A 21,424-nucleotide genomic window follows, 5' to 3' on the forward strand; every position below is an offset into this window, starting at 1 on the left:
TTCACATATATGCTCCAGGGACAATATTATCCCTAGCAGTTCTGGTCCCCAACCTGTGTCAACAGCCATGTGCATGAACATCATTGGCAATGATATCAGAGGATTTCATCAGAAAATCCACAGTGAGATGAGAGGTGAGGTCATAAAGGGCCCATGCAATTCAAAGCTATTGCTGAATCATGGGACGATATGGCCTCCTGTTTTTCATGATGGGGAAGGGCAGCCTCAAGCACAGCATCCAGACAGGAGCGTATCTCCCTCCATTGTTGCTCATATGCTAATATGTTCTAGTCACCTGTGCAGAATGTCAGGAAACTACCAGTTTACTGTACTCTGAAAAACATATCATCATGCCAATAGCAGAAAATTTATGAATTATAGTGAATCAATACAGAACCAGTCCAGTACCCATACCAATGCAGACATTCACAGCCAAACTGAATCCAAATTTCCATATGCAGTCTCTTCTTTGAAAACATCTCCTTTAAAAATAATATTGAAATGTAGAAAACACATTTGCTAACAGAGAATCTCTGAATGAGAGTGGATTAGTTTCTTTTATGTTTCATTCTGAATGACAAAGAAAACATATCCAGCCATTATATTAAATGAGTGAACTCCACTGTTATGTATGGAAGAATGTTATATATAGTATGATTTTATTTATGTAATGATGCAGCTTGTGTGATTTCTGTATTGTGAATATCCTGGATTATATGAGAATTAATGCGGATATGTCTATAGGATGCTGAGTTACACTTCCAAAAAATGACTCAGAGGGTCCACTAAGTTTGAATTTTAATTTTTGATTCAACGTTATATTAATTTTCATAGTGGACATACTAGATAGATTCTATTGTCACTTTGCATAGAGGAGATTCTTCCTTATAAATGATAACTTACTTACTTGGATTTATTTTCCACATGCTTGCTGTTATCAGTGGGTTGGGATGGAATATCATATGGATTTAAGTTGTGATTTCTCTGTCAATATAAGATTTCATAAACTCTTTTAATTGTGTATTTGTTATTTTAAATATATTTTTTCAACACTTTTACAGTTGGATAGATTGATCATTGGGGTTTTTGTGATTTTCCTTCCTTACAGGAGTAGAATAAGGGGAAAGAAAATTTCCAGCTCAAAGACCCAGAAAGTATTTTCAACAGTATCCTAGAATAATTTTCCTGACCTAAAGAAAAAGATGCTTGTAAAGTTGCAAGAAGCTTACAGAACTCCCAATAGATTGGAGCAGATGAGGAAGTCCCCTCACTGCATAACCATCAAAATATAGAATATTTAAAACAAAGAATATTCATTAAATAAAGCTGCAAGGGGAAAAAGTAAAAAAAAAAGAAAAAAAGTAAAAAAAAAAAAGAATATTCATTCACTAAAGCTGCAAGGGGAAAAAGTAAAGTAACACACGAAAGCAGAATTTTTAGTCCTACACTAGATTTCTCAGTTGAAATAGCCTGAAGACTCTAAACCACTATAGAGAGCAGCCAGAATATTATAGTCAGGTAAACTTCCTATTGTCACGGATAGAAAAACAAAACAAATAAACAAAAACCCCAAGATATTCCATTATAGTCATATGTAAGCAACATATACCCACAAATGTATCCCTATAGAAGGCACTTGAAGAAAATTCCAATCCAAGGAGATTAACTACATCTATTAAAAACAACTAAAAATAATAGTATCACACCAGCAACACACACACAAACTATAGCACAGCACCAATTACAAAATAACAAGAAACAACAATCATTCATTTATCTCTCAATATCAATGGAATTAATACCCCAATAAAAAGAAATGGGCTAAAAAACATTTATAAAATCAAAGTTATAAAATGAAAGTTCTATAGGAAAAACAAAGAAAAGAACAAAAACAAAAACAAAAGTAAATCAAAACAAAATTGTGAAAAACCTACTGCCATGCTGTTAAAGGTCATTTTTGGATGCTGAGACGTCACAGTTTATATTTGTTCTTTGTTTCTACATATTTCCTAATTTTCAATACTGTAAAAGCACTATAATTTTTTCCAGAAGAAATTTACTCACATTTCTAGTGAATAATCCCCATTCAAGTCATCCCTCAAGTGCTGCATGATGACTATAGGGTCTAAAAAGTGAATTATTACACAGTTCCATCACTGTACATAAAGCCTATACTTCCAGAAACCTACATGGTCTTTCCTACTGCAACCCAGGCTATACTATGCAGTTCATCATATCTGTGGGCTGTCACTAACCAACATGTTATATGGCACATGATCATGTATCTTTGTGAAAATTGTTCCCAGTTTGCCTTGTCTTTTAACCCCTCACCTCTGTTGGAACTAAGCATCCACATATTTTGTTTAGTGTCTTTGAGAGAGACTATGTTGAAATAGGCTAATGAAGATGATGCTATTTGTCATGGTTTTTATAAAGATAGGTTTGTTTTAGAGATTAGAGAGCATAAATTGAGTTATTTTCAGAAATCTTTATTTCTAACATACACACTGGAAATTTAATTTGGCCATTAAAGTGGTGAAAACTTCTGCCTGCCTATTTGATCGCAATTGAGAGAGTGAAACAAATTCAATTTGATAGTGCTTGCATAAAATCTGACAAATTTTTTGCATTTTTTTAACTTTTATTAATTACAATTTATTCATTTTGTATCCCCCCGTAAGCCCCTCCCTCCTACCCTCCCAATCACACCCTCCCTCCCCTTTCTGCATGCATGCCCCTCCCCAAGTCCACTGATAGGGGAGGTCCACCTCTCCTTCTTTCTGATCTTAATCTATCAGATCTCATCAGGAGTGGCTGCGCTGGCATCTTCTGTGGCCTGGTAAGGCTGCTCCCCCCTCAGGGGGAGGTGATCAAAGAGCAGGCCAATCAGATTATGTCAGAGGCAGTTCCTCGTCCCAGTACTATGTAACCCACTTGGACACTGAACTGCCATGGGCTACATCTGTGCAGGGGTTCTAGGTTACCTCCAGGAATAGTCCTTAGTTGTAGTATAAGTCTCTGGGAGGTTCCCTGTGTTTAAACTTTCTTGTTCTGTTAATCTCCTTATGGAGTTCCTGTCCTCTCCAGCTCTTGCTATTTCCCACTTCTTACATAAAATTCCATTCACTCTGCCCAACAGTTGGCCATTAGGCTCAGCATCTACTTTGATAGTCTGCAGGGCAGAGGCTTTCAGAGGCCCTCTGTGGCAGGTTCCTAGGTTGTTTACTGTTTTCTTCTTCTTCTGATGGCCATCCTCTTTGCCTTTCAGGATGGGGATTGACCGTTTTAGTTAGAGTCCTCTCTTTTGCTTAGTTTGTTTAAATGTACAGATTTTAGGGGGTTTATCCACTGTTGTATGTTTATATGAGTGAGTATATACCGTGTGTGTCTTTTTGCTTCTGGGACAACTCACTCAGGATGATCCTTTCCAGGTCCCACCATTTACCTGAAAATTTCATGATTTTCTTATTTTTCATTGCTGAGTAATACTCCATTGTATAGATGTACCACAGTTTCTGCATCCATTCTTCAGTTGAGGGGCATCTGGCCTGTTTACAGATTCTGGCTATTCCAAATAAAGCTGCTACAAACATGGTTGAGCAAATGTTCTTTTTGTGTACTTGAGCCTCTTTTGGATATATTCCTAGGAGTAGTATGGCTGGATCTTGAGGAAGCGCTATTCCTAGTTGTCTGAGAAAGTGCCAGATTGATTTCCAGAGTGGTTGTACAAGTTTACATTCCCAACAGCAGTGGATAAGGGTTCCCCTTTCTCCACAAACTCTCCAGTATGTGTTGTCACTTGAGTTTTTGATCATGGCCATTCTGTTGGGTGTAAGGTGAAATCTCAAGGTTGTTTTGATTTGCATTTCCCTAATGGCTAATGAGGTTGAACACTTCTTTAAATGCTTCTCTGCCATTCAATATTCCTCTACAGAGAATTCTCTGTTTAGCTCTGTTCCCCATTTTTTAAGTGGATTACTTGGTTTGCTGCTTTTCAGCTTCATTAGTTCTTTATATGTACTGGATATGAGTCCTCTGTCAGATAAAGGGTTGGTGAAGATTCTTTCCCAATCTGTAGGCAGTCTCTTTGTTTTGATGACGGTGTCCTTTGCTTTACAGAAGCTTTTCAGTTTCATGAGGTCCCATTTATTGATTGTTGCTCTTAGAGCCTGTGTTGTCGGTGTTCTGTTCAGGAAGTTTTCTCCTGTACCAATGAGTTCTAGGATATTCCCCACTTTTTTTCTAGTCGATTTAATGTGTCTGTTTTTTTGTTGAGGTCTTTGATCCGCTTGGACTTCAGTTTTGTGCAGGGTGATAAGGATGAATCTATTTGAATTTTTCTACATGTAGACATCCAGTTGGACCAGCACCATTTGTTGAAGATGCTATTTTTTCCCAATGTATGGTTTTGACATCCTTGACAAAAATCAGGTGTCCATAAGTGTGTGGGTTTATTTCTGGGTCTTCGGTTCCATTGATCCACCATTCTGTTTCTATGCCAGTACCATCAGTTTTTATAACTGTTGCTCTATAGTACAGCTTAAGATCAGGGATGGAGATACATTCAGAAGATCTTTTATTGTAGAGGATTATTTTAGTAATTCTGGGTTTCTTGTTATTCCATATGAAGTTGAGAATTTCTCTATCCAGGTCCATAAAGAATTGTGTTGGCAATTTGATGGGAATTGCATTAAATCTGTAGATTGCTTTTGGTAAAATGGCCATTTTTACTATGTTAATCCTGGCAAGCCATGAGCATGGGAGATCTTTCCATCTTCTCATATCTTCTTCTAATTCTTTCTTCAGAGACTTGAAATTTTTTCATACAAGTTTTTGACTTCCTTGGTTAGGGTTTCACCAAGGTACTTTATGACATTTGTGGCTATTGTGAAGGGTATTGTTTCCCTAATTTCTTTCTCAGCCATTTTGTCTTTTGTATACAGGAGCGCTACTGATTTTTTTTGAGTTAATTTGTATCTGGCCACTTTGCTGAAGGCGTTTATCAGCTGTATGAGTTCCATGGTAGAGTTTTTGGGGTCACTCAGGTATACTATCATATCATCTACAAATAGTGATAATTTGACTTCTTCCTTTGTATTCTGTATCCCCTTGATCTCCTTCAACTGTCTTATTGCTCTAGCAAGGACTTCCAGCACTATGTTGAAGAGATATGGAGAGAGTGGGCAGCCTTGTCTTGTCCCTGATTTCAGTGGGATTGATTTAAGTTTCTCTCTGTTCAGTTTGATGTTGGCTATAGGCTTGCTGTATATCGCCTTTACTATGTTTAGATATGTGCCTTGTATCCCTGTTCTCTCCAATATTTTAAACATGAATGGATGTTGGATTTTGTCAAATGCTTTTTCAGCATTTAGGGAGATTATCATGTGGTTTTTACTTTCAGTTTGTTAATATGGTGGATCATATTGACAGATTTCTGTATATTGAACCACCCCTGCATACCTAGGATGAAGCCTACTTGGTCATAGTGGATATCTTTTATTTGTTCTTGGATTCGGTTTGCAAGTATTTTGTTAAGTATTTTTGCATCAATGTTCATAAGGGAGATTGGCCTGAAATTCTCTTTCTTTGTTGAGTCTTTGTGAGGTTTAGGTACCAAGGTGACTGTGGCTTCATAGAATGAGTTTGGTAAAGTTCCTTCTGTTTCTATTTTGTGGAATAGTTTGAAGAGAATTGGTGTTAGCTCTTCTTTGAAGGTATGCTAGAATTCTGTGCTGAAGCCATCTGGTCCTGGGCTTTTTTTGGATGGGAGACTTTTGATGACCGCTTCTATTTCTTTGGGGGATATAGGACTATTTAATTGATTTACCTGGTCCTGATTCAGCTTTGGTAAGTCAAATCGATCAAGAAAATTGTCCATTTCATTTAGATTTTCAAATTTTGTGGCATATAGACTTTTGAAGTAAGTCTTAATGATTGTTTGGATTTCCCCAGTCTGTAGTTATGTCCCCTTTTCATTTTTAAGTTTGTTGATTTGTGTGGTGTCTCTCTGCCTTTTAGTTAGCTTGGCTAAGGGTTTGTCTATCTTGTTGATTTTCTTAAAGAACCAGCTCTTGGTTTCATTGATTCTTTGAATTGTTTTATTTGTTTCTAATTGATTGATTTCAGCCCTGAGTTTGATTATTTCCAGCTGTCTGCTCCTTCTTGGTGTGTCTGTTTCTTCTTTTTCTAGGGTTTTTAAGTGAGCCATTAAGTTGCTTGAATGAGCTGTCTCAAATTTCTTCTTGAAGGCACTTAGTGCTATGAACTTTCCTAATAGCACTGCTTTCATTGTGTCCCACAAGTTTGGGTATGTTGTGCCTTCATTTTCTTTGATTTCTAGAATGACTTTAATTTCTTTCTTTATTTCTTCCCTGACCCAGCTGTCATTTAGTAACAAGTTGTTCAGTTCCCATGTGTGTGTAGGCTTTTTGCTATTTCTTTTGTAGTTGAGGTCCAGCTTTATTCCATGGTGATCAGACAAGATACAAGGAATTGTTTCAATCTTCTTGTATCTGTTGAGGCTTGCTTTGTGACAAACTATATGGTCTATTTTGGAGAAGGTTCCATGAGGTGCTGAGAAGAAGGTAAATTCTTTTGTGTTTGCATGTAAAGTTCTATAAATGTCTGTTAGGTCCATTTGATTCATGACCTCTTTTAAAGGCATTGTTTCTTTGTTTAATTTCTGTTTTGTTGACCTGTCCTTTGTTGAGAGTGGGGTGTTGAAGTCTCCCACTATTAATGTGTGGGGATCTATGTGTGGTTTAAATTTTATCAATGTTTCTTTAACAAATGTGGGTGCCCTTGTATTTGGGGCATAGATGTTCAGGATTGTGATGTCTTCTTGGTGGAATTTTCCCTTGATCAGTATAAAGTGTCCTTCCCCATCTCTTTTTATTAATTTTGGTTGAAAGTCTATTTGATCAGATATTAGGATGGCTACTCCTGCTTGCTTCTTGGGTCCATTTACTAGGAAAGTTGCCTTCCAACCCTTTACCCTCAGGTAATGTCTATATTTGTGCCTTAGGTTTGTTTCTTGTATGCAACAGATGCTGGGTTTTATTTACGTATCCATTCTGTTAATCTTTCTTTTTTTTCTAATACAATTATTTATTTTAAAGGATCACACATTTCCAAAAGCTCTGTAATTGAGAAATAACATACATAATAGGAAGATAGACTATACATTACTAAAGTATATTTATTATACTGACATATAATCTGTGTCTTTTTACTGGAGAGTTGAGTCCATTGATTTTGAGAGAGATTAATGACCAGTGGCTGTTAGATCCTTTCATTTTGATGTTGGCTGTGGTCATAAGGTTGTGTGCTTGGTTCCTTTTTGTTTGACTGTAGTAGGGTTAATTATTTCCTGTGTTTTCTTGAAAGAATCTAATTTTCTTGGGTTGTATTTTCCCTTCCAGTGTTTTCTGTAATGGTGGATGTGTGTGTAGGTATTGTTGAAATTTGTTTTTGTCATTGAATATCTTTTCTCCATCTATGAGGACTGAGAGTTTTGCAGGGTATAGTAGCCTGGGCTGACATCTGTGTTCTCTTAGAGTCTGCATGATATCTGTCCAGGTCCTTCTGGCTTTCATAGTCTCTATTGAGAAGTCAGGTGTGATTCTAATGGGTTTGCCATTATATGTTACTTGGCTTTTTTCCCTTGCAGCTTTTAGTATTTTTTCCTTGTTCTGTATACTTACCGTTTTGATTATTATGTGGCAGGAGGATTTTCTTTTCTGGTCAAATTTGTTGGGTGTTCTGTATGCCTTATGTATTCTTATTGGCCTCTCCTTTAACTTGGGGAAATTTTCTTCAATGATTTTGTTGAAAATATTTTCTGGGCCTTGGAGAAGGGAGTCTTCTTTTTCCTCTATACCTATTATTCTTAGGTTTTGTCTTTTCCTATTGTCTTGGATTTCTTGGACAGTCTGTGTCAGGAATTTTTTGGATTTAACATTTTCTTTGACATATACATCCATTTCTTCCATTGTATCTTCTACACCTGAGATTCTTTCTTCCATCTCTTGTAGTCTTTTGGTTATGCTTACCTCTGTAGTTCCTGTTTTCTTTCCTAGATTTTTCCTCTCCATTATTTCCTCCATTTGTGTTTTCTTTAATTTTTCCAGTTCTATCTTCAGGTCTTGAGTTGTTTTGTTTACTTCCTTCACCTGTCTGATTGTACTTTCCTGTTTTTCTTTTGGTTCCTTCAACTCTGTTTCTTTTATTTCATTCAGTGCTTTAAGCATTTCCTTTCTAAAGGCCACAAAATGTTTGGCTGCAACTTCCTCTATTTCTTTACTGATTTCAATATTCTGTTTGAGTTTATCTTCCTCTATGTCTTTACATGTGTTATTTGTTTCCTCTGTTATCATCTTCATGAGCATAGTTGTTAGGTCATCTTCTTGGATTTCAGTTATGCTGTGGTGTCTAAGGCTACTTGCCCCTGGGTAACTGGGTTCTGGAGATGCCATCTTGCTCTGTCTTTTGTTGCTTGAGCTTTTACACTGGACTCTACCCATTGGGCTATCTTAGGTGTTTGGGGTTATTTTCTTGTGGTTCCTGGGGATCCTGTGGTGGAGAAAATCCCCTTGGCAGAAAGCTCGTTTTTCTTGAAGGAAGTCTTCTCAGCTTTTTGGGTATAGTTTCTGGATGGATGGCATTTTTTCAGGAGTTGCTGCTGCTCACCTCAGGGATAGTGACCTGAGTGGTAACTGTAGTCTTTGTTAGTCGAGAGGGTTCTCATCTCACCCAGGGATGTCCTGAAGACAGCTTCCCTTTTTCTGGCTTTCTTGCTGTAAATTTAATGATCAGCTGCTGTGACACAGTTGGACATCTGGTGTGCCGCAACTGTTTGTGCCTGTGTCTGGAGCACAGCTGAGTGATGGTGGTTGGGCCTCGCCGGTCTGGGAGAGTTTTTCCAGGGAAGGATTGGGTGATTTAAGTCAGTACAGATTCCTTCCTTCCTTGTAGATTCTCTGGAGACAGGGACTCCCAGTCTCTTTTTTGCCCTGGGGCACCGTTCTGTCTCCGCCAGCTAGCTGGCATGCAGAAACTGCCTGTGTCTGCCTTTCCGGCTTTTGGGAGCCTGGGCGTCTGCCTATACTGGGTAATTTTCCTGAGACCTTTTCAGGGTGGGGGTGTCGGCTGAGTGTTCTGAGATCAGACCAGCCGTTTCCATCCCTGTGTGTTTGCATCGGACAGTGAAATGCAGTCTCCGGTGCCCTGGAGCCCACAGTTCTATCTGGGGCAGCAAATCAGGCATGCAGGCAGGGCTCTGTGCTGGAGCCTGGGGCCCTGGCTCTGGCTCTGGGCTGGCTCCTGTGGTGCCTGCAGAACCCGAGTCTTTTCCAGGGGATGTCTGGGTGACCTAAGGTCGGTCCCAATCATTTCTAGCTTTCCTAGTCTCTGATGAGAAATCAGGTGTGATTCTGATGTGTTTGCCATTATATGTTACTTGGCCTTTTCCCCTTGCAGCTTTTAGTATTTTTCTTTGTTCTGTATACTTACTGTTTTGATTATTATATGATGGGAGGATTTTCTACAGAACTGTAGGCCTCTTGTATTCTTATTGGCCTCTCTTTTAAGTTGGGGAAATTTTCTTCAGTGATTTTGTTGAAAAGATTTTCTGTGCCTTCAAGGAGAGAATCTTCTTTTTCCTCTATTCCTATTATTCTTAGGTGTTGTCTTTTTATGTTGTCTTGAATTTCTTGCATGGTCTGTGTCAGGAATTTTTTAGATTTAACATTTTCTTTGACAGATACATCTATTTCTTCCTTTGTATCTTCCTGAGTTTTTTTTTCTTCCATCTCTTCTAGTCTATCAGTTATGCTAACCTCTGTAGTTTCTGTTTTCTTCCCTAAGTTCTATCTTTCCACAATTTCCTCCATTTGTGTTTTCTTTAATTTTTCCAATTTTATCTTCAGATCTTGAGTTTTTGTTTTATTTCTTTTACCTGTCTGACTGCATTTTCCTGTTTTTCCCTCAATTCCTTCAGCTGTTTGTTTGAACAATCTTCTCTTTCTTTTATTTCTTTCAGTAATTTAAGCATTTCCTTTCTAAAGGCCACAAACTGTTTGGCTGCAACTTCCTGTATTTCTTTTTTTTTTTTTTTTTTGAATGATTTTATTTTTTAAATTACACATATGCCAATAATATAAGAAACGCTGAAATTACATTTGAAATATTTTAGAACCATTTGGCTCGTCAAAGCCACAACTTCTATGATATTTGATTTGTTACCTTATGCAAATGAACATCTTGCAAATTTTTTTTTTTAATGCAGTTTATTCAGGAACATTGAACAATCCTCGGACCCCGGGGAAAGCCAGCCCACAGCTTAAATAGCCTCTGGGTAGCCAACCCAGGCGTGCCACGGGGGCAATGCAGATAGGTCCACATACATGGAAGCAAGCCAGATCCTCGGCCTTAGCCAAATGTGGAGTTGTTCGTGACAGAGAGCACTCACCATCGGGAAGGTGGAAGGCAGAAACCAGCTCCATCTTTAAGGCATAGCATTCCGCAGCTCTCTACAGTTCCCCCTTTTTGTTTTAGACGCATCAGGCAAGAGTAGAGGTCTGATCTCTGATATTAGAAATAAATTGGGACTTTGTACAGATGTTCATTTAGGTGTCATCCACCCAAAGAGCATCAGACCGTCCGATACCTTTTTCTCAGAGGCGGGACCTGGGGCATCAACCCGCATGCAATCAGACATGCTCTTCTCTGGGTCCAAAGCGGCTGACCCTGAGTGCAGTGCTTAGCCTCGCATCCTGAGCGTATCATTTTAGCTTTTTATGGTATCCAACCATGCTTGGGGAGAATGTCCTGCTTCAATGGCTGCAAAGGCCTGAATGATCATGGCTGCATCACACTGTTGTGAGACTCTAATCTTGCATATATACCACAGGCAAACCAAGGAGACCAACACCAGAAGGCCTGCTAACACTCCCATGCCCGCCCTTTCCTTCAGATGATTCATGGCTGCAGCAATCCATGTTGATAATCCTGTGGCTAGTCCTGCGTCCACTCCGGTAGAATTTACTGTGACAATGGCCACTCTCAGCTGCTCCATCGTAGTATCGAATTCTCCAGTCCAATTACCTAAAATATAGCTCGACAATTGTTTAGACAGATTTGCAGCACAGGAAAAATTCTCATGTTGTATGCTAGTGACACAAAGTCCAGCATACTTTCATTGACAGCCAGGTTGAGCGATTTGCCATAGGGTATCAATTTGCTCCTGCAAGAGGTCAATCCTCTGATTGAACACCATCAAGCTTCCTTTTAGTTGAGCATTAATTCCTTTATGTACAACTAAGGCATGAGCTACATTGGCTAAATGATTATTCAGGGTCTGAGCAGTCTGCCCAGTATGACTCATGGCTAATGCCCTGGTGGTAGCTCCAACAGCCGTCAATGAGATGGTAGTAACAATGGTGGCTGTAGTTCCAAGATCCCTTTTCTGTCTGAAGAGAGTCATAGCGTGAGGGGCATCAATGGGCATAGGCACCCAGTGAGGCATGCAAGTAACCAGGGCATACCTAACTTTACTAGCATTCCAGCATTGGGCAAAAAAGCAAGTATCATTACCACAATTACTTGGCTCTATCTGGCTAATAATGAATAAAAATGGGGGATATAGACAAACAGGTGTGGGCTTATAGGAAATATTATGAGAAGCCTTAACCCCTCGTTGGAACATCCTGCGTCAGTTCTAGAACTAGCAGTGGTGGTGTCCGAGGTCTGAGTAGGTTCAGGAGACCATTGCCCCCAGGGGCGAGACATGCTCCATGCCAATTGACTAACTCCATGTTTTCCTCCAATTCTGAAAGTCATTTAAGGTTCTTAAATTATTTTTTTCCCTTTTTTCTTAAATTTTTCATCAATTACACTTTATTCATTCTGCATCCCCCCATAAGCCTCTCCCTCCTCCCATCCCAATCCCACCCTCCCTCCTCCCTCTGCTTGCATGCCACTCCCCAAGTCCACTAATAGGGGAGGTTCTCCTCTCCTTTCTGATCTTAGTCTGTCAGTTCACATCAAAAGTGGCTGTATTGTCCTCTACTGTGGCCTGGTAAGGCTGCTCCCCCCCCAGAGGGAGGTGATCAAAGAGCAGGCCAATCAGATTATGTCAGAGGCAGTCCCTCTTCACATTACTATGTAACCCAATTGGACTCTGAACTGCCCTGGGCTACATCTGTGCAGGGGTTCTAGGTTATCTCCATGAATAGTCCTTGGTTGGAGTATGAGTCTCTGGGAAGTTCCCTATGTTCAAATTTTCTTGTTCTGTTGCTCTCCTTGTGGAGACCCTGTCCTCTCCAGCTCTTACTATTTCCCAGTTCTTACCTAAAATTCCGTTCACTCTGCCCAACAGTTGCCCATCAGGCTCAGCATCTGCTTTGATAATCTGAAGGGCAGAGGCTTTCAGAGGCCCTCTGTGGTAGGTTCCTAGGTTGTTTCCTGTTTTCTTCTTCTTCTGATGTCCATCCTCTTTGCCGTTCTGGATGGGGATTGGACGTTTTAGTTAGGGTCCTCTCTCTTGCTTAGTTTCTTTAGATGCACAGGTTTTAGTGGGTTTGTCCTATGTTGTATGTCTATATGAGTGAGTATATACCATGTGTGTCTTTTTGCTTCTGAGACAACTCACTCAGGATGATCCTTTCCAGATCCCACCATTTACCTGCAAATTTCATGATTTCCTTATTTTTCATTGCTGAGTAATATTCCATTGTGTAGATGTACCACAATTTCTGCATCCATTATTCAGTTGAGGGGCATCTGGGTTGTTTCCAGCTTCTGGCTATTACAAATAAAGCTGCTACAAACATGGTTGAGCAAATGTCCTTTTTGTGTACTTGAGCCTCTTTTGGATATATGCCCAGTAGTGGTATGGCTGGATCTTGAGGAAGTGCTATTCCTAGTTGTCTGAGAAAGCGCCAGATTGATTTCCAGAGTGGTTGTACAAGTTTACATTCCCACCAGCAGTGGAGGAGGGTTCCCCTTTCTCCACAACCTCTCCAGCATGTGTTGTCACTTGAGTTTTTGATCTTGGCCATTCTCATGGGTGTAAGGTGAAATCTCAGGGTTGTTTTGATTTGCATTTCCCTAATGGCTAATGAGGTTGAGCATTTCTTTAAGTGCTTCTCTGCCATTCGGTATTCCTATACAGAGAATTCTCTGTTTAGCTCTGTTCCCCATTTTTTAAGTGGATTACTTGGATTGCTGCTTTTCAGCTTCTTTAGTTCTTTATATATACTGGATATGAGTCCTCTGTCAGATAAAGGGTTGGTGAAGATTCTTTCCCAATCTGTAGGTGGTCGCTTTGTTTTGATGACGGTGTCCTTTGCTTTACAGAAGCTTTTCAGTTTCATGAGGTCCCATTTATTGACTGTTGCTCTTAGAGCCTGTGCTGTTGGTGTTCTGTTCAGAAAGTTTCCCCCTGTACCAATGAGTTCTAGGGTATTTCCCACTTTTTTTTCAAGCCGATTTAATGTGTCTGGTTTTATGTTGAGGTCTTTGATCCACTTGGACTTCAGTTTTGTGCAGGGTGACAAGTATGGATCTATTTTCATTTTTCTACATGTAGACATCCAGTTAGACCAGCACCATTTGTTGAAGATGCTATCTTTTTTCCATTGTATGGTTTTGGCGTCTTTGTCAAAGATCAGGTGTCCATAAGTGTGTGGATTTATTTCTGGGTCCTCTGTTCGGTTCCATTGATCCACCATTCTGTTTCTATGCCAGTACCATGCAGTTTTTAAAACTGTTGCTCTATAGTACAACTTAAGATCAGGGATGGAGATACCTCCAGAAGATCTTTTATTGTAGAGGATTGTTTTAGCAATTCTGGGTTTCTTGTTATTCCATATGAAGTTGAGAATTTTCCTTTCCAGGTCTGTAAAGAATTGTGTTGGTAATTTGATGGGCATTGCATTGAATCTGTAGATTGCTTTTGGTAAGATGGCCATTTTTACTATGTTAATCCTACCAAGCCATGAGCATGGGAGATCTTTCCATCTTCTCATATCTTCTTCTAATTCTTTCTTCAGAGATTTGAAATTTTTTTCATACAAGTCTTTGACTTCCTTGGTTAGGGTTACTCCGAGGTACCTTATGTCATTTGTGGCTATTGTGAAGGGTGTTGTTTCCTTAATTTCTTTCTCAGCCCTTTTGTCTTTTGTATACAGGAGGGCTACTGATTTTTTTGAGTTAATTTTGTATCCTGCCACTTTGCTGAAGGTGTTTATCAGCTGTAGGAGTTCCCTGGTAGAGTTTTTGGGGTCACTCACGTATACTATCATATCATCTGCAAATAGTGATAATTTGACTTCTTCCTTTCCAATTTGTATCCCCTTGATCTCCTTCAACTGTCTTATTGCTCTAGCAAGGACTTCCAACACTATGTTGAAGAGATATGGAGAGAGTGGGCAGCCTTGTCTTGTCCCTGATTTCAGTGGGATTGCTTTAAGTTTCTCTCCATTCAGTTTGATGTTGGCTATAGGCTTGCTGTATATCGCCTTTACTATGTTTAGATATGTGCCTTGTATCCCTGATCTCTCCAATACTTTGAACATGAATGGATGTTGGATTTTGTCAAAGGCTTTTTCAGCATCTAGGGAGATTATCATGTGGTTTTTTTCTTTCAGTTTGTTAATATGGTGGATCACATTGATGGATTTCCGTATATTGAACCACCCCTGCATACCTGGGATGAAGCCTACTTGGTCATAGTGGATAATATCTTTGATGTGTTCTTGGATTCGGTTTGCAAGTATTTTATTAAGTATTTTTGCATCAATGTTCATAAGGGAGATTGGCCGGAAATTCTCTTTCTTTGTTGAGTCTTTGTGAGGTTTAGGTACCAACGTGACTGTGGCTTCATAGAATGAATTTGGTAATATTCCTTCTGTTTCTATTTTGTGGAATAGTTTGAAGAGAATTGGTGTTAGCTCTTCTTTGAAGGTCTGGTAGAATTCTGCGCTGAAGCCATCTGGTCCTGGGCTTTTTTTGGATGGGAGACTTTTGATGACCGCTTCTATTTCTTTGGGGGATATAGGTCTATTTAGTTGATTTACCTGGTCCTGGTTCAGCTTTGGTAAGTCAAATCGATCAAGAAAATTGTCCATTTCATTTAGATTTTCAAATTTTGTAGCATATAGACTTTTGAAGTAAGTCCTAATGATTGTTTGGATTTCCTCAGTGTCTGTAGTTATATCCCCCTTTTCATTTCTGATTTTGTTGATTTGGGTGGTGTCTCTCTGCCTTTTAGTTAACCTGGCTAAGGGTTTGTCGATCTTGTTGATTTTCTCAAAGAACCAGCTCTTGGTTTCATTGATTCTTTGAATTGTTTTATTTGTTTCCAATTGATTGATTTCAGCCCTGAGTTTGATTATTTCCAGCCATCTACTCCTTCTTGGTGTGTCTGCTTCTTCTTTTTCTAGGGTTTTTAAGTGAGCCATTAGGGTGCTTGAATGAGCTGTCTCGAATGTCTTTTTGAAGGCACTTAGTGCTATGAACTTTCCTCTTAGTACTGCTTTCATTGTGTCCCACAAGTTCGGGTATGTTGTGTCTTCATTTTCATTGATTTCTAGAAAGACTTTAATTTCTTTCTTTATTTCTTCCCTGACCCAGCTGTCATTTAGTAACAAGTTGTTCAGTTTCCATGTGTGTGTAGGCTTTTTGCTATTTCTGTTATTGTTGAGGTCCAGCTTTATTCCATGGTGATCAGACAAGATACATGGGATTATTTCAATCTTCTTGTATTTGTTGAGGCTCGCTTTGTGACCCACTAGGTGGTCTATTTTGGAGAAGGTTCCGTGAGGTGCTGAGAAGAAGGTAAATTCTTTTGTGTTTGGGTGTAAAGTTCTGTAAATGTCTGTTAGGTCCATCTGATTCATGACCTCTGTCAGAGATATTGTTTCTTTGTTTAATTTCTGTTTTGTTGACCTGTCCTTTGTTGAGAGTGGGGTGTTGAAGTCTCCCACTATTAATGTGTGTGGATCTATATGTGCTTTAAATTTTATCAATGTTTCTTTCACAAATGTGGGTGCCCTTGTATTTGGGGCATATATGTTCAGGATTGTGATGTCTTCCTGGTGGAATTTTCCCTTGATGAGTATGAAGTGTCCTTCCCCATCTCTTTTGATTAATTTTGGTTGAAAGTCTATTTTTTCAGATATTAGAATGGCTACTCCTGCTTGCTTCTTGGGTCCGTTTGCTTGGAAAGTCTTCTTCCAACCCTTTACCCTCAGGTAATGTCTATCTTTGTGTCTTAGGTGTGTTTCTTGTATGCAACAGATTGCTGGGTTTTGTTTATGTATCCATTCTGTTAATCTGTGTCTTTTTATTAGAGAGTTGAGTCCATTGATGTTGAGACAGATTAATGACCAGTGGCTGTTAGATCTCTTGATTTTGATGTTGGCTGTGGTCATCAGGTTGTGTGCTTGGTTGCTTTTTGTTTTACTGAAGTGAGGTTATTTATTTCCTGTGTTTTCTTGAATGTAGCTAGCTTTCTTGGGTTGTATTTTCCCTTCCAGTGTCTTCTGTAATGCTGGATTTGTTTGTAGGTATTGTTGAAATTTGTTTTTGTCATTGAATATCTTGTTTTCTCCATCTATGAGGACTGAGAGTTTTGCTGGGTATAGTAGCCTGGGCTGACATCTGTGTTCTCTTAGGGTCTGCATGATATCTGTCCAGGCCCTTCTGGCTTTCATAGTCTCTGTTGAAAAGTCAGGTGTGATTCTAATGGGTTTGCCATTATATGTTACTTGGCCTTTTTCCCTTGCAGCTTTTAGTATTTTTTCTTTGTTCTGTATACTTACTGTTTTGATTATTATGTGGCGGGAGGATTTTCTTTTCTGGTCAAATTTGCTGGGTGTTCTGTAGGCCTCATGTATTCTAATTGGCCTCTCCTTTAGCTTAGGGAAATTTTCTTCAATGATTTTGTTGAAAATATTTTCTGGGCCTTGGAGAAGGGAGTCTTCTTTTTCCTCTATACCTATTATTCTTAGGTTTTGTCTTTTCATATTGTCTTGCATTTCTTGGACGGTCTGTGTCAGGAATTTTTCAGATTTAACATTTTCTTTGACAGATCCATCGATTTCTTCCATTGTATCTTCTACACCTGAGATTCTTTCTTCCATCTCTTGTAGTCTGTTGGTTATGCTTACCTCTGTAGTTCCTGTTTTCTTCCCTAGATTCTTCCTTTCCATTATTTCTTCCATTTGTGTTTTCTTTAATTTTTCCAATTCTATCTTCAGGTCTTGAGTTGTTTTGTTTACTTCCTTCACCTGTCTGATTGTACTTTCCTGTTTTTCTTTTAGTTCCTTCAACTCTGTTTCTTTCATTTCATTCAGTGTTTTAAGCATTTCCTTTCTAAAGGCCATAAACTGTTTGGCTGCAGCTTCCTCTATTTCTTTACGGATGGCAATATTCTGTTTGAGTTTATCTTCCTCTATGTCTTTACGAATCTTATTTGTTTCCTCTGTTATCATCTTCATGAGCATACTTGTTAGGTCATCTTCTTGGATTTCAGTTATGGTGGGGTGTCCAGGGCTACTTGCACCTGGGTAACTGGGTTCTGGAGATGCCATATTGCTCTGTCTTTTGTTGCTTGAGCTTTTACGCTGGCCTCTACCCATTGTGTTATCTTAGGAGTTTGGGGTTATTTTCTGGTGGTTCCTGGGGATCCTGTGGTGGAGAGAATCCCCTTTGCAGAAATCTGGTTTTTCCTGAAGGATGTCTTCTCAGCTTTTTGGGTATAGTCCCTGGATGGCTGGTGTTTTTTCAGGAGTTGCTCACCTCAAGGATATAGACCTGAGTGGTAACTGTGGTCTTTGTTAGTCGAGAGGGTTCTCCTCTCACCCAGGGAAGTCCTGAGGGCAGCTGCCCTGTTTCTGGGTTTCTTGTTGCAAATTTAATGATCAGCTGCTGTGACCCAGTTGGACATCAGGCGAGCCTCAACTGTTTGTGCTTGTGTCTGGAGCACAGCTGAGTGCTGGCGCCTCGGCCCCACTAGACTACTAGACTTTTTCTAGGGAAGGATTGGGTGATTTAGATCAGTACAGTTTCCTTCCTTCCCCGTGGATTCTCTGGAGACACGGACTCCTAGTGTCTTTTTTTGCCCTGGTGCACACTGCTCAGTGTCCGCCAGCTGGCTGGCCACAGAAATTTGCCTGTGCCTGGAGCACAGCTGTGTGAGGGCGGCTCAGTCTCTGCCAGCTGTCTGGTGCGCAGAAACTGCCTGTGTCTGCCTTTGCGGCTTTTGGGGGCCTGAGTGCTTCCCTCAGATGGGTAATTTTCCGGGGACCTTTTCAGGTTGGGGGTGAGCTGAGTGCTCTGAGATCAGACCCGCCGTTCCTATCTCCGGCGGCGAATCAGGCGCGCAGGCAGGCAGGGCTCTGTGCCGGAACCTGGGTCCCCGGCTCTGGCTCCGGGCTGGCTCCTGGGGTGCCCGTGGAACCCGCCCGAGTCTTTTCCAGGGGATGTCTGGGTGACCTAAGGCCGGTCCCAATCGTTTCCTGTACCCTGGGGTTATCTCTCGACTGAAAATTCCAGTCTCTGATAGTGTGGTGCCCAAGGTTCAGTCTGGGACCGTGACCAGAGACATTGGCTTGTGACTCTGGGCTGGGGCTGGGGCTGGCGGCCGGCAGCCAAGCGTCTGGCGGAACCGGGATCTCTTCCGCGGTTTAGCCGGGTGAGTTAAAAGCTGATTGAATCCCCCACCGTGGGGTATCCTCTCACCTGGGAAACACAATGACTGTGTTTTATGGCCGAGAGTTCTGATTGCTGGTCACTGTGCTGATCCTGCTGTGCTGCTGCTCAGAATGAGAGTCCTCCCGGCGCCGCCATCTTGCCCCCCTGTATTTCTTTTCGGATGACCATAATCTCTTTTTTTAAATCTTCTTCTATTTCTTTATGAATGGCCATAATCTGTTTGAGTTTATCTTCCTCTAGGTCTTTATGCATTTTATTTGTGTCCTCTGTTATCTTCATGAGTATAGATTTTAGGTCATCTTGAATTTCAATTATGCTAGGTTGTAATGGGCTACTTGCCCCTGGTAACTGGGTTCTTGAGAGGCCATATTGCTTTGTGTTTTGTTGGTTGAGCTTTTATGCTGGCCTCTACCCATTGGGCTATCTTATTTGTTGGGTGTTAGTTTCTGGTGGTTCCTGGAATCTTGTGGTGGAGAGAATCCCCTTGGTAGGAAGATGGCTTTTCCTGAAGGAAGCCTCCTCAGCTTTTTGTGTATGGTCACTGTATGGCCAGTGTTTTTCAGGAGTTGCCACAGCTAACCTTAGGCATAACTGTGTAACAAGGACCTCAGTAGTAACTGTGGTCCTTGTTAATCAAGAGTGCTGTTTTCTCACCCGGAGAAGTCCTGGAGACAGCTTCCCTGCTTCTGAGTTTCTTCTTGTAAATTATTGAGCTGCTGCTGTAACCTGGGTGTCCTGTGGTTTGGTCAGTTTTGTTAGGGATAACTGGTTGTCCCATGGAGCAGTATCTGGGAGTTGATCTTGGGTATCCCAGGCTTTTGTAGGTCTGAGGTTGGCGCTCTGTGCCTCAGTACCCAAGCAGTAATCTGTTGCAGGTGAGTACCGCTTTCCTAGCAGCAAGCTAGCTGGTGCACAGCAGGTCCCTGGGTTAGGCTGGTCTGTGGGACCTTTTCCATGGATATACTGGGAGACCTAAGTCTGTCCCCCTTTCCTTCCTTCCATGTGGGGTTTACTCCACACAGGTATTCCCAGTCCCTGTTGCTGTGAGGCACAGAGCTCTGTCTGTGCTGAAGAGCTTGGTATGCAGCAAGTATCTGTGCTAGCAGCTGGAGTCCAGTTCAAGGTGATGGTGTAAGACCTGGGGTCTCACAGCTCAGTTCAATCGCGCCCTTCCCAGAAACTCCCCCAGACCAAGACTCGTTGCAAAAGCAAAAGGTTTATTAACCATTGTACAACGGGGTCACCCTTGCTGGTCAGCAAAGAGTGGCACCGGGAGACAAAGGCCTTTAGGTTTTTAAAAGAAAAATTGCGGGAGATTTGAAGTTTTAGTTTTGGCAATTTAGGATTGGATGAGGAAGCTATAAAGTAAGATAATTGGTTAGGCTTAGGTGCTCAAGCTTGGCCAGTCCTGCCAAGTGTGGATGCAGCTACAATTTAAGGTGGGGGTGGTTAGCTCATCCTTGAAGATTAGGGCTGCGGGCTCTTGGCTGGAGGTCAAAAGCTACTCAGAAGATGTCTAGGTTTGTTGCTAAGAAATGCTATCTCAAGGACAAGGGTCTGGTCATTCTTTTGCTGAGTGAAGGTCATTGCTTGCTTGCCCTTTTTTTATATCTGTCCTCACAGATAGGGTCACATTCCTTCACTCTCTGGAAAGGTACTAACCTGGACCTAAAACTCAAAACTATAGGCTTTAGAGGACATATAGGTTACAAAGTTAGCCTAACCCTTTCAATGGCGTGCACCTGCCATTCTGTGAGACCTTTTCCAGGGAAAGACTGGGTGACCGTAGGTCAGTCCTGTTTACTTCCTTCCCTGTGGGGTTTTCTCCCAACAGGGACTCCCAGTCTCTGATGCCCTGGGACACACAGTTCTGCCTGTGACACAGAGAAGAGTTGGGTGGGCATGCAGCAAGCCTCTGTGCTCATTGCTGGAGCCCAGTTCAGTGCTGGAAGAGCACACCCACTATTCTGTGAAACATTTTCCAGGGAAAGACTGGGTGACCCATGGCCAGTCCCGTTTCCTTCCTTCCCTGTGAGTTTTTTTTTTTTATCATGACTGGGACTCCCAGTCTCTGGTGTTTTTGTGCCCACCATTCAGCCTGGGAAGGTGATCAGGACACGCAGGCGTGTGGCTCTGGTCTGGCAACCTAGTGCCTGCACAACCCAGGATCTCTTCTGGGTTCTGGCTGGGTGACCTGAGAGTGGACCCGACTGGTTCCCAAACCATGGGAGTTTCCTCTCACCTGGGAAACATGATCACTGTTGTTTTAGAGCCCAGAGTTCAGTCTCTTGGTCGCTGTATGGAAAATGTTGTCCTGTTCCTCAGATACAGTGTTCTCCTGGCGCCGCTATCTTGTGTGTGGTCGCGAGTATCAATTTTATTTATCTGTGTTCTATGATTCAGTTATAAGAATTCTGAAGCCATGGGGTTGTACTATCACAGTCTAGAGGGCTAACAATGGAAAAACAATGGCCAACAACTCAGAAAAGTTAATTAATGTGTAAAAATATAAGCGCTTTTTCTGGTGTATGGTTTCTATTTGGGTTATTATCTCCCATTATTGCTTTATACAATTTAAATATTTTATGAATAGTTATATGAATCTATATAGAAGCTTTTAGAAAAGAAGGTTTCTGTATATCTTTTCCAAGTAGCCTATACATTAATTATTGGTCCACATATTTGCTCTAATCTATTCTCCCATCCT

The 21,424-nt window shown here is 40.8% G+C and overlaps 1 protein-coding gene across 1 annotated transcript in view; it reads left to right on the forward strand.

Moving 5' to 3' along the window:
- Nucleotides 1–67: 67 nt before the first annotated feature.
- The window catches only part of LOC110541778 (vomeronasal type-2 receptor 116-like), a 63,111-nt gene continuing 41,754 nt past the window's right edge, over nt 68–21,424 (forward strand). Inside the window, 1 exon segment of the mRNA XM_060370101.1 lies at nt 68–134. Within this exon segment, the coding sequence (XP_060226084.1) occupies nt 68–134 (67 nt within the window).

This window comes from Meriones unguiculatus, chromosome 17 (genome assembly GCF_030254825.1).
Source record: "Meriones unguiculatus strain TT.TT164.6M chromosome 17, Bangor_MerUng_6.1, whole genome shotgun sequence".
NCBI classification, from domain to species: Eukaryota; Metazoa; Chordata; class Mammalia; order Rodentia; family Muridae; genus Meriones; species Meriones unguiculatus.